General features: G+C 36.6%; 1 protein-coding gene across 1 annotated transcript; it reads right to left on the reverse strand.

Moving 5' to 3' along the window:
- Window positions 1–6,944: 6,944 nt before the first annotated feature.
- LOC115742080 (ADP-ribosylation factor-like protein 8a) lies at window positions 6,945–12,988 on the reverse strand. Its single transcript, XM_030676178.2, has 6 exons — window positions 12,801–12,988; window positions 10,549–10,630; window positions 10,420–10,452; window positions 10,109–10,230; window positions 7,388–7,549; window positions 6,945–7,255 (listed from the first exon to the last, which is right to left on the reverse strand). The coding sequence occupies exons 1-6, from the start codon at window positions 12,836–12,838 to the stop codon at window positions 7,138–7,140; spliced, it is 555 nt and encodes a 184-aa protein (XP_030532038.1). The 5' UTR covers window positions 12,839–12,988; the 3' UTR covers window positions 6,945–7,137.
- Window positions 12,989–13,355: the final 367 nt, after the last annotated feature.

Genomic DNA, 13,355 nt, shown 5'->3' on the forward strand with positions numbered 1-13,355 from the left:
TCTCTCTTATTATGAATGGGGCTCCGGCCTACGTTCTCCCAAAAAAGGTGGAAAAAAAAAAGAGGAAAACTCTCATTATTTTTAAAGAAAATAAAGAACAAATCTGATTAAAATTTTTAGATTTATTTTCGATTAAATATTTACACGCTTAGTACTAGATAAAAAAAAATGAAACTATGCGTGAGGTGTAGTGATAGGATAATTAAATATTAAACCACTCATTATTCCTCGTGTGTTTTGCCAAAAAAAAAGACTGATTTAAAATATTTTTCTAGAAATAAATGTTTGCATCGCTGCAAAAATAATTAAATAATATTTTTATGTATTAGATTAAAATCTGAAAATGAATTACAAAATATTTTTCTCCATCTGATATGAAAAATATGATTTGATTTTCTTCTCTTTTTTGGGTTAAAATTTGATTTTCTTAAAAAATTCGCAAAAGAATAAATCCAGATTTTTAATTTTTTTTATTTTTTATGTCTTTTTTGCTCTTCTTTTTTTATCCTTCGTCCCCGACCTCGCACTTCTACACTTCGTCCCAATGTGGCCTAGCTCCGCCGCGGCACCCGCTAGGCCGGCATCGCCGCCCCGCCTTCAGACTTGCCGCCCTCCCATGACCACGCCATCACGGCATGCAGCGCCGGGGAACGTGCAAACACGCTGCCAAGGATCCTGCAGTTCGTGAACGAGTCAAGGAGAATTGTGATTTCCTCGCAAGGACCGAAGGTTTCACAAGCTCGAGTCTCGCCGGCATTGAGAGAGGCCGCGCTCGTCGGCGTCAGGCAAGATGTACCTCGCTGGAGACTGCCGCGAAGATGAAGAGAAGGCGAGGTGAGGGAGTCATATCCAAAGAGGCAGCAATCGAACGCCGGAGGGAGCTTCGTGGGGGCGGCAGAGAGCAACACGGGGAAGAGAGAGGTGAAGCAGTTGGAACCACGGATGCAGAGGCGGCAGGGAGAGAAGACGAAGACCACGGTGCGATCCAAGCTAGAAGCATGGAGATAGAGAGAGAAGAAAGGAGATATAGAGAATGGTCTTTATAACGTGGGAAAATGATTTCCTCTTTTGGAAAGGAAATATTTTCTCTGCTTTAAAAAGTATTTTCTCCGTTGATTAAAAATATTTTTCTTGATTAGTTTATTTTTTATTAATTAAATACTAAAAAAAAATTTAAAAGTTATTTTTCGTGAAACAATCGAAGTCTTAAAAACAGAAAGTTCAATCTTAAAGATATGAACGGCCACTCGACTCATTAAAATATATTACGATACTAGATGGCAAAGATCCGATATTGAGGTTACAGATCTTTGGATCAATGTGACTCACTAAAGCTAAACTAGCTTCCAACCATTGCTTTCAAGTCCTTTGACATCAAGATATGACATAACGATGGATGTGATCGACTAAAATGAATCTTGAAATGCAAACGCAAACGTATATATGGTAGGCTGGTGTTCACAACATTATAATCGCCATCGCATAAGTGATTATTTCACGGGAATGGTACCAAAAAAAAATCCTAAACTTATTGCACTTGTACCAATTCGGACCTAAACGTTTTAATTGTATCAATTTAGTTGTAAACAATTTAAAGATTTGGCAATGTAGTTCATCTAGCCAATTTTGCTCGGACATCGCCGACATGGAAGTCGACTATCCTACATGGCATGATCGACATTGGCGTGGACAAATTTTTCACCTTTTAAATATTTTTCTAATTTTTTTGCTTTTTTATCTTTTCTTTTCTTGCTTTGTCTTTTTTTTTTTTTACCAACTCCGAGTCGGCGAGGTCACCACCTAACCATCGCTAGCCCACAGTTGAGAAAAAATGAAAGGAAAAAAGATTTAAAAAAAAATGTCCAATCAAGCTGGCCATGTCATATAAGACGGTCGGCATCCATGTGAGCTATTTTCGATCAAAATTGGATAAAAGAACTATATTGGCAAATCTTAAAAATTTTATGATTGAATTGGTACGATCAAAAGCTTTAGGACTGAATTGGTACAAAAACTAATAGGTATATAAATTTTTTCATAATTTTCCTAATTCCACACATGTATAGTTCCGAAAATGGAAGTCCGGATTGTGGGGAAATAGAAATGGGTGGTTATCCAAGCAATCAATCTTTTGTTATGTCAAAAATGAAGTCACTTCGTCCATAAACTTTTAATTTGTTTAATATGGTCCATGAACTTTAATTCAATATGCAATGTCATCTATAAACTTTTAATCATGTTCAATCTAATCGTTGAGCTATATGAAGATGTTCAATATGATCCTTGGGTCTTAGAATGGTAAGATAAGACCTCATCTTGCTAGGAAGACCTATGTTTAGAATAAGAATTTAGTTGGATGCTAAAAGTCGGTCCCTACAGGGTAAGGCCTATGAAAGGCACCTGAATACCTACATTTAGCAACTAAATTTTTCATATCATTTGGGGACTAAATTGAACATGTACCAAAAGTTCGGAGATCACATTAAGTAGATGAAAAGTTCAAGGACGATATTACATATTTGTCTAATATTCAGGGGATGACACGTCATTTTTCCTAAAAATAGTATGGATACAAAGTGTGGATATAGATGTAAAAATGAAAACATTGTTATTCTAGCATTTTGTCTAGTATTTAATTTTTGGCCATGCTTCATACAAGTAAGTTATTTCGATTTAATTATTATGAACCTAGCAAATACGCATAGAGAAAAAAGAAAACTTACATTTGGTTCCATCAGACTGCGTAATTGGCGGGATCATACCTTTTGGTCTCGAGATCAACGATTGTTTGACCGATGCACGTATCATCAGCAGTTGACGATGAAAGCACAAAAAAAAAAAAAAATAAACAAAAAGACACAATCACAAAATCCAACAACGTCCAAGGATGCGCACCCAATGGGATCACTCACCCCACGAGAAAATATGATTATTCATATTCGACCGAAAATGATTGCGAGGGGTGCTCATTCGTGAATTGTGCCGTTGTTAGTACAAATGGCATGGCACATGTCTCTATTTCAATCAAAAACTACAATGAAGGCTCCTTTATTTCGTGAAAAATAAATTATTTTTAAAAAATATTTTTTTCTAAAAATGATCGTTTGTATCATTTGAAACAATTAGTTAATAAAAAAATATTTTTATTATCAATAACAACTTTTTTATCTTAAAATTTCCCAAAATTGAGGAATTACAGCATCCAACAAAAAAAAAAGACTTTTTGATCCATTTTATTAATTATTTTATCAATTATTTGATAATTATTAACCCCTGTCTTAGTATTTTTATTACCATTGGGATCGATATCAATCCATAACTCAATATCGACTTTATTTCTAAGACAAAAATCGAAAATTGTCCAATCAAAATATTTTCCATATGTAAATATATCCAGATTCATAATACCATCATCTTCTAAATTAATAGAGATAATACCTCCAAGCATATCAACTAATTTACCTTTTTTTATATATCTTGTTGTAACTATAAGAAATCTCTTGCTTGTTATTTAAACATAATGGTGATACATAAAAATATAAATCCTTCTTATTTTCATAATTAATCGATTTATATAAGAAAAGGTCATATCTATAGTATTTTGAAAGTTATATTTTGAATTTGGTAATGAATTTGATTCAAATTCATTGGAATCTCCACCATTTCTTTCATCAAGTTGTCGTGTTAAAGACATAAACAGCCATAGATAATTATGAGATGTGATTCTTCCAAATGGGTTAAGATAATTCTTCTTATTATTTAGTATTCTACTATTCTTTTTTCTTCTCTTAATTGAAGAAATAATTAGAAAATAAAACAGCAAGTACAAAAATGAGTAATAACCCCTGGTAGAGACTGGTACAATTCAATCCAACATTTTTTTCGTTCGGGCTTGATTGTGTCGTAGCTCCATAATTTATATTAAGCTTATCGTTGGATAAACTACATTGCTAATATTGACCCTAAAAAGCTTTACCTTCCATTTCGATCGAAGAAAGAGAAAAATATATAGATTAGAAACATTGTCATAGACGGTGTTAATTAAGTTTCATAATCAATATAAATTATCGTTTTTCGAAAATATATTTTTTAAATAATTTATTTTTCAAGAAATAAATGAAGCCATTTTTTTTTTTTTTGGGTCAAAAGAAAACCATTTCATTTCCTCAAGGATGAGCCCAATGGCTACTAAAAGGGGCTTCGCCATCTACAAGATTTCAAAGAGTTTCGGGGGGTTAAAGACCCAATTGGAGGGCAAAGATTTGCACCTTTGAGCCTGAACGATCCAGTCCGCTACCTAATTTACATTTCTATTGCAATGGGCCAAAATAACGTTTGGTAAATGGGCCAGGAAGGTACATTCGGACAAAGTATTTCATTTGCATTGCTACATAGACCAGATGAATCACAGTGCTATTATCCATGCGACAATGACATTATGGATACCTGAATTTTTGGAAAAATTACAAAAAAGTCCTAAACCTGTCACAATTATATCAATTCAGTCCTAATTTTTTTTTATTGCCAATTGAGTTTTAAATCTTTTTTATTTGTGTTAATTCAATCCATTCATCCAGTTTCACCGAAAATCATTGACAAAAATGCTAGTCATCCTATGTAGCACAACGGCATTAACGGAGGTAATTTTTAATAATATTTTAAATAATTTATTGGTCAATTATTAATTTTTAAATTTTAATTTCTTTCTTTTCTTTCTTTCTCTATCAGTTGCTGGCCATAGGCAAGGAGGCTTGAGCTTGTAGGACATGGCGAGGTCAAGACTCGCCAGCCTTGGGAGAGCTCATCCCTCAGCTAAGTCGCTATGGCCATAGATTAGAAAGGAGGAAAGAAAAAAAATAAAAATTCAATTTTATTGGTAATTTTCTCAAGAAAAATCAAATCTGATTTTTCATACCAAACGACTGATATTTTCCTATTCATTTTTTGGTTGTAGCCAAAAATTGAAAAATATTTTCATTTTCCTAAAAAATGACTTTCTGGAAAAGAAATGTCTCAGTATTCGTGAAACAAACTTCATAATAAAGCAGAATACTTCTCAATAAATCATTTTCCAGGAAAATTATTTTTTTTTTGCTTGGTGATATTTGACCAAAAATATTTTCTAATGATTAACTCAAAACTTTATCTCAAGTTAAAAAAAAGTCAAAATTTTTAAATTCATATTTATATTTTCTACATTATGATTTGTTTTCTTTTTTCCTTCGCTTGTCGTTGGGCTTCGGTGAGGGTAGGCAACTGGCGAAGGACAAAGAAAACAAAAAAAAAAAAAAAAAAAAAGACACAAAAAAGTACCAAAAAAATAAAAATACAAAAAATTAAAAATAAAATATTAAAAATTGGAGATGATCAATTGCAAAAAAGTATTTTTACCTCTCTAGATTTATGAATTCACTTTCTTGATTTTATGCATGAATTTTTTATTGACTATAAAGTCTTTTATGTATGGAGTCATAATACTTTTTTTAAATCGATTCAATCTCATCTTTTGGTTTGAATGAACGGATCAAAAGATTGATATGGCGATTGAGGCTACTAACTGGCTGTTAAGTGTCCAAGTCGCCATCGAAGCATATGCTTCATGCGACACATTTTTTCTTCTTCATTTTCGAATGCACAGAAAATTAACATCGCCAACATCAGTCCGCCGGACTCGAACACCGCGACCGCCCCAACCTCAACAGCCAGAGACCGATCAAGGTATGCCTTTTTTGTCGGCGTAATGAATTTTAGTTTAGAAGTATCATGAGAAAAATAGTTTGCCTTAATTTTAACGACAGCATAACCTGATGAGATCATTCAGTGACTAAAAGCGTGGAACACAAAGCAGAGATATTCCCTAGTATGCATTACTGTATTGCAAGGCTTTAGATTTAGCCATTACAACCATCAGCGGCAGAGAGGTACCGCCAGCAGCCGCCTAGGGGAAGAAGGAAGAAGAGAAGGAAAAAAAAAAAAAAGGAAAAAGAGAAAAATAATAAAAATTCGTTATTTTTTTTTAAGTAACGAAAGAAAAAAGTAATGTGAAGGAGTGTAGAGAGGAAAGATGAGTGAAAATGATTTTCTATTTTCAAAAAGAGGTAAAGTTTCCATACAGAATATTTTCAATCCCCGACCATCGCAGCCTTACCTTGTGGCCGGCGAGGGCCCAGTGACCCTAGCCAGTCACTATAAAGAAAAAAAAAAACTAAAAAACTAAAAAAAATTAACAATAAGAAAATTCAAAAAATATTAAAACATTATTAAGATTTGTTGGCATCAACACTGGTCATGCCACGCAAGACGTCTAGCATTCACATCAGCAATTTCGAACTAAAATTGGCATAATTGACTCAATTGGAAAAACGCGAAAAGATTTAGGACTCAATTGACAAAATTGAAAAATTTAAAATTGAATTAACAAAAGTGCAACATATTTATGGCTTTTTGAACAATTTTCCCAGCAGATGTGTATGTGATGCTTCTCCTTGCTTGCGGCTTCATTGGGGGAAAGCAAAATGATCCACCCCTGGGGATTGGGGATTCAACGCTTTTTACAGATTCGTCGTTCTCGACTTCTCTTCCCTCATTCTCATGGTGTTTTCACCTCAGACCGTCTGTGAATGCCTAACGCAAGTTCTGCAAGAGCATCATATTGCAGCCGAGCCTCAAAAGGATGGCGTCAAGGCCACCTGAAAAGTCCAGGGGTTCAGACCAGTGTTCAGGAAGGTCACAAGGTCGTCTAATTCACTTGGATGTTGCGGCACAAAGCAAAAGATTTCAAGAACGTACTTGACATATGAGTGGTCACCATTTAGAATCCACGCCAGGACGCGGAAACCAAAATGGGGCACCCGTATTTTAAATTTAGGAGAGGGTAAATTTTGGAATTCTTTCATTTAGCAATACTGAGAAGGGTCTTCTCACGAGAGAGATGATTGAAATGCTTCAGGGCACCAAAGATTTACTCCAGTTATCAATCAGTAAAATGAGTATAATATACAATGCACAGCAGTTCCAGAAGTTAATCAAATAATGGGTAATGAGTTAGCAAAGAAAATCTCACCAACATCAACACTCCAGAATGTTACTGTTCAGAGATTACACACACAGAAACCTCAACTCACGGGCAGTCTCTTGTCAGTTCTTTGATTTTGAATGCTTAACAAGCCAATCTATGACTGAGTCGATGTTGGTCGAATTTTTGCACGATATCATGAAACAGCAAACTTCTCTGTCTGTAATCGACTTGAGTCCCCTGCAGAAGGTGAAGCACAGTTTTCAGTGTCCAATAGAACGATTTTTTTGAAAACCAACAACAATACTTTCAGCAGCAAGTTGACAGTACTGGGAACTTCAGACTATATCAGGGAAGTTATAGGCATCTTACATTTGATCCATCAGTGCTTGCTTAGAGAGAGCTCCAGGTTTGTCAATCTTGTTCCCCAGTACTAGCAAAGGAATACCATTTAGAGAAGGTTTGCCCAGCAAATCATGAAGCTCGCTTTTGGAAATGCTCAGATTATCAGGATCAGCAGCATCTACAACATACCTGCAAAATACACATGCAGGGGTACTTCATTAGACTCTTGTCACTTTTATTGACTAAGTTCACTAAGGAAAACACTTCTGTTGATGAAAAATAAAAATAGGAAGCACTGTCAAAGCATTCAGAGCATAAGCAAAAAAGCAATTTCTTAGAACCTAATGCCTTCAATATAGATGTCACCAATAGCTCCAGATGAGGCACTACACTGATAAAGCCAAAATGATAACTGTGAATGTGTCTGTATGACATGGCACATTATAAATGCCTGTATGACAACAAAACAATTGAAATGAGAGTGAATTTTCATTATGCCACCCGCAGGGAACTGACAGCAGTTGCAGAGGACCTCTAACCAATTGAAGGTCCTAGTAACTGAAAAGCATCTATAACGTGGGCTTTACCATTGTCTAACATATCTGATAACCCTCGTTAGCTTGTGAGGTTTTTGACCAAAGATTTGTAACAGAAATGTTACTAGTCTGCACCATCAAAATCTTCCTGGAGGCAGAAGGAGATAAAAAACTTCATCTCTGTCAGCTCTCTGTACAATCGAGACACTGAAAGGCTCATCCATCATCTACACGAAGTCATTTATTATTGAACAAAAGGCATTAGTTAATTGTACTTCCCACAATACAAAAGTGAAGGGTATGAAACCGATATGAAACAGGTCATCTCTAAAATATGCCAGCTGTTCATGTCTCCCTCCCTTCTTCCACCCAGCCTCCTCTCTCTCTCTCTCTCTCTCTCTCTCTCTCTCTCTCTCTCTCTCTCTCTCTCTCTCTCTCTCTAACTTCTATGTCATGAATCATTAAACAACAAGCCTAGTTAAAATAAAAGTAATGACCTAAAGCATTACACAGTGTATCTTATGGGTCAGTTCTCACCAAAATTTAGCACTCTATTTTCTCAAAACTCCATAGACAGAATTTTAACTACCTTGTGTCCGACACTTCACCCGAGGCACATTATAAGAATGAACACAGTGAAAATTGTTCCATTCACTATGCACAAGTATTAAATAGTAACTATGAAGAAGCATTATATCTCCTAACTCTCCTGTACTCTTTTATTGCTTGGCTTGCTCTCCGAAGTCCGAAACAAGCTGCCCACATGTGGCAGAATAAGTAGATGGAAGTTTGATAATCCTCTTGGCCATGTTCTTCTGCAACTTGATGTGTGAGTCTAGAGATGACGCATTTGTAAAATGCTCTTTTCAGAGGGAGTAAGCGCTACTGTTCAAGGACTTTGTCTGCTGTCTCCTAGTTTATCTCGCGACCCTAAAAAATGCTATTTTTTTTTTTTAAATATGTCACTGGACGAAACAATCCTAAATTTCTACCCTGGTCTCCATACGTGAAAGGTATCGGAAGGGCGCTAATAAAGTATTTCTAGTTCGTAGAAATATTAGCATAACCAAGTCCCCAAACTCATTAATCTCTAGTTCGTAGGAATAAAGTATTTCTCCCAATACTTTATTTAGGTGTATAATCAACCTACCGTAAATCGATTAGTGGCGACTTCAAATTGAAATCATTTGCATGTTAAAAATCAAACCCTAAGTTGCGATTTGGTACGTGCTTGGGAGAGTCCGAGTTAGGTTAATTAGATCTATGGTTGCTCTTTCAGTCTTTCATGAAAATCTAGTTTAAGCTCCAGGGACAACTAGTTCTGAACATTGATAGGAACAATACACCTATAAGCCTGGGACCATTGTTCCCACTTGAGTGATTACTCTATGGTTATGAGACCAGTTTTGATTCCACTAGACTAAGAACTCTCAGCGATTTTCAATTCCATGAAGAAACGGACTCAGCATCAAATATTGCATATTAACCACAACATAACGCTATTATAAGCATGACACAACATACTGCTAAAAAGAGGACAGTTCACATTTTAAAGCAAAGTCAACAGACACATACAGAATCTAGTAAATAATCACACTGTTTGTCAAGATAATCCTATTTCCACTGAAGAAACCAGCACAATTGTCTAGAATGATGACAGTCAACAAAAGGAAATGGAAGTTGCATTCTAGTTTTTACAATCTATTCATTCCACGAACTTCAAAATAATTCTCCAAGCTTCTCCAAAGTCAAAAGTCAACCAATTGTTTGGATGATAAATACTCATAGGGTAGTGAACTCTATCCCATTCATGAAGTATATAGCCAATTGGCATTTCTTAACTAATGCAAATATGCAGACTCGGAACCCCGTTTCTCTTCAAACTGAAACTATGTCCATGTCAGGACTCACAATATGTTTATTGTGACATCCTGCCATACCTAACGTACAAAATCAACATCTTACCTTCTGAAACCTAATTTGAACATAATCACCACTTAACTTCCATTTGCAATTTCATGAATCTTGAGCCCTTTATGTATGTGAAAACTAACTATATTTCGTATTTCAAATCCTAGACGCTACTCAATTCAATGACTTCTATAAGTGTAGCTGTACACATGCAAAAGAAAACAGCCAAAGATGTCAGAGAAGTCAACACTAAGAGCTTTTCAAATCAAAGATGAGCAGCAAAAAGGTAGAGTTTCCATACACAATAGCAGAAACAGCACGACAGTATCGCTCCCACATGCTGCGAAACCTAGGTTGACCTCCAAGATCCCACAACTTTATTGTAACATTTCCTTTGGTAACTTTCCTCATGTTAAAACCCACCTGAAAAATCATATTCGAGAACCATTTAAAAATAAATAAACAGCAAAAACATATTTGGAAAAGAACAAGAAGAAGGAAAAAAGGAAACTCAGAGATTCTATCACTTGCTGGACAAAGGAAAGAGTACAATTGAGCAGTCAAAAATATGTCAATTAGCTCGGAGCTGCCAAGGAATTGAAAATGACTCACCGTAGGAATCATATCCTCGCTGTATCCACCAGTCTAAAGAAGAGAACAGCAAACAACGTAAGGAGCTCTAGAACTTAAAATCTCAAAACAAGTTAAAGAAGCTCAGAGTACACATATTAATTTACTCACAGCGACAACATTAACAAGTGAAGTCTTTCCAGCATTCTGGAGTCCTATAAGGGATAGCTCCATTTCCTGCTTGAAGAAGAGGCTGCATATATATATATAGATTACTTGCATGAGCACTAAGGCAAAGATTTTGCATAATCCAATAGCAAGAGGAATTGCAGACAAAAAAGAAGCAGATGCCTGTTATTTTTCACAAGATCATAGGCTTTTCCGTAACAAGAAATTGTGAAAATATAACAAGAAGTAGAGCCCATCCTTTTAATTTCATAGCATTTATACGGTGACTGTTCACACTAGACCGGGCACAGGCCGTTTCCATAGATACCCAATGGAATTGCACAATGGCTTCTGGGGTACAAAGTACAGATAAGTCCACTGTCAAGCCCGAAAAATAGAGTGACCACTAGAGGCATACTAGTGACCCTGAAGAGTCCTTTTTCAGCGACAAGATACAATTAAGGTGAAAAATAAAAAAACAATAGAAAGGGATGTTCCCCATGCCAAATATCCATCAACATAAAAAAACAGACCTCAGTGTCTAAATAAACCTATGGTTAAAAATGTAGATAAGGTTCACCATCACAAGATGCTCCAACCAGTGAAGGTGTTAATCATGCAGAACTACTCTCTATGAATAATATTCTACTTCATGGAACTTAAGAGAAGCAGCTACTCACATTGGAATACGTGGTAGGACCCATAAAATAAAAGTGTAACAGAAACATGTAGGACAAGAATATACAAGCATTTGGCAGCCTCAATAGACTGATCCTGGTCATCAGTTTGACTAGTAGATTGTCTTTGATATTACAAACAACAGAAGGGAAGGTCTTCATACTTAGCAATATGAGCTTTCTTATTGGTCAACTGTCAAGACACTGTGTTAGTGAACCTAGGATGTGGTCAACCAAGGACTCAAGGTGTTGCCGTATCGGGGCTAAAATAAAAGGAATAGTACTCCTCTCCTTTATCTACTTTAATCATCACAATTCAAGTTAGCATTGCAAGACGACCAGGCATATCTCTAGCTACAGGTACCACTGGATCAGAATGTAGAAGAGAAGTGAGCTTCCAAATATTGAAGACAGATGACATCTTTCAGAAGAGACCGGCCAATTATGTGTTAGGGAAGAAGAGTAGTGTGGTTTAGTGAGAAAACTAGGACCCCCATATTTTCTGCATAGTTTGTAGATAAACCACCATAGGATCTTCTAATCTAACAAATTCAGTTTCTTTTCTCTTAAATATGTCTGTAGCCTATGCTAGAATCATGGACAACAAATATGGTAAAGCACTTCGCAGATTACTTAACTCCACAAAAGGATGTCCAATCTAGTCTATGCAAACAAAAGAGCACCGCGGAAGACAAAGAAACAATCTCATGTGGTCGAAACTGTTTAAAAGTTCAATAAAAACATCTTTTGAGATAACGAATACATGGACATAGATACCACTTAATTTCTCCGGCCACCATTCCCCTTAAAACCTTACTACAGCCAGCCAAATGTGAAGACAGCATGAATCTTATATCTGGAGGATCATTCAATGACGTTGTCATGCAATTTGGACGCAAACAAGACTAAATATCACAACTTTTGACACGACTTGAGCACAACAACCTTCATGAGAAAAGCTATCGAGAAAAATTCAATTCTTGAAACTACAAACAAACATAATCAACTCCAATATCCAAAACAGATATCGCTTGACGCCTTTTTACATGTTCTGTCCTGTGCAAAAACCGCAATTTTGCCATAATGATCAAAACTGGAGCTGTTCTTAGCTACGAAAGAAGTAGCACGGGAACATGAGGACGCCGACACCAATTGCCACGCCTAAGACACGTGCTAAATACAGGCATTCTAAAGAAAATGAAAGACCCTTCATCATATTCAGTGGCCTAATTGCCAGACGTCCGAAGAACTACGGCCCTGTGCGGACGCTATTACCATGAGGACAAGGACAATCAAAGCAACCGACGCAGGAACGAGAACCGGAATCGTCACAACGCGGCCGACAACGAAACCGCGGGCTCTTCCCAGCGCACGTGACACAATTGAAACATCCAGCGCATTTCTTCACGGGGAAGCAAAGCACGCGAAAACCAGACGCATTCAAACAACGGAGAGGAAAAAAAATCTCGCGCGCAACTCAGCTCCGAGGTCAATCCACGTCCGTGATGAATCCAAGAGATGTCGAGATCGATCCAAAAAACGTCGAATGCGCAAAGAAGGTGCGAAGAAGAACCAAACCTGCGCAGCCAATTCAGAAAAGCCTCCCAGAGACCCATTGATTACGGAGAGGGGGAGAGGGTTTGAAGAGAGACGGATCTTCGAGCCAAAAGAACAAACAAAACTCGAAAGGAACCTTCGTTCCCTCCCCTTCCCTTGCTGCGCCTGCGATTCCCCACCGTATGTCTACGGCGATCTTTATGATTTCTGATGACTGGCGGATACGTACGAAATACGACGCTCCGTTTCGCTCTTCGCTTTCCTCCGGAACCGATGGTCGAGCTTTGGAGTTCGTAACGACGTCGTGCGGCGCGCATTGGGGAGAGGGGATCTCATCCCGCCGTTCGATTTGCCCCATTTTATCATTCCAACTTTCATGATTTGATACGTTGGACCATGATGCCATGATGGTTACAATAAATTACTCTTTAAAGGGTCATCTTGACTTGACAATTTTCAATTACTTAAATTTAGGGCTTCATTAAATCGAGTGATTTAAAAAATATTTACTTATAAAATAATTATGTCTATCGCGTAAAGTACTTAGATAATGAAAAATATTTACATTATCAATAA

The sequence above is a fragment of the Rhodamnia argentea genome, chromosome 11 (assembly GCF_020921035.1).
Source record: "Rhodamnia argentea isolate NSW1041297 chromosome 11, ASM2092103v1, whole genome shotgun sequence".
In the NCBI taxonomy this organism is placed as follows: domain Eukaryota; kingdom Viridiplantae; phylum Streptophyta; class Magnoliopsida; order Myrtales; family Myrtaceae; genus Rhodamnia; species Rhodamnia argentea.

Coding starts and splice junctions, on each gene's coding strand:
- LOC115742080 (XM_030676178.2), bottom strand. CDS start 12,838: ATGGGTCTCTGGGAGGCTTTTCTGAATTGGCTGCGCAG. Junction 10,453..10,548: donor CACTTGTTAATGTTGTCGCT/GTGAGTAAATTA, acceptor TCTCTTCTTTAG/ACTGGTGGATACAGCGAGGA. Junction 7,256..7,387: donor CAAGCACTGATGGATCAAAT/GTAAGATGCCTA, acceptor CACCTTCTGCAG/GGGACTCAAGTCGATTACAG.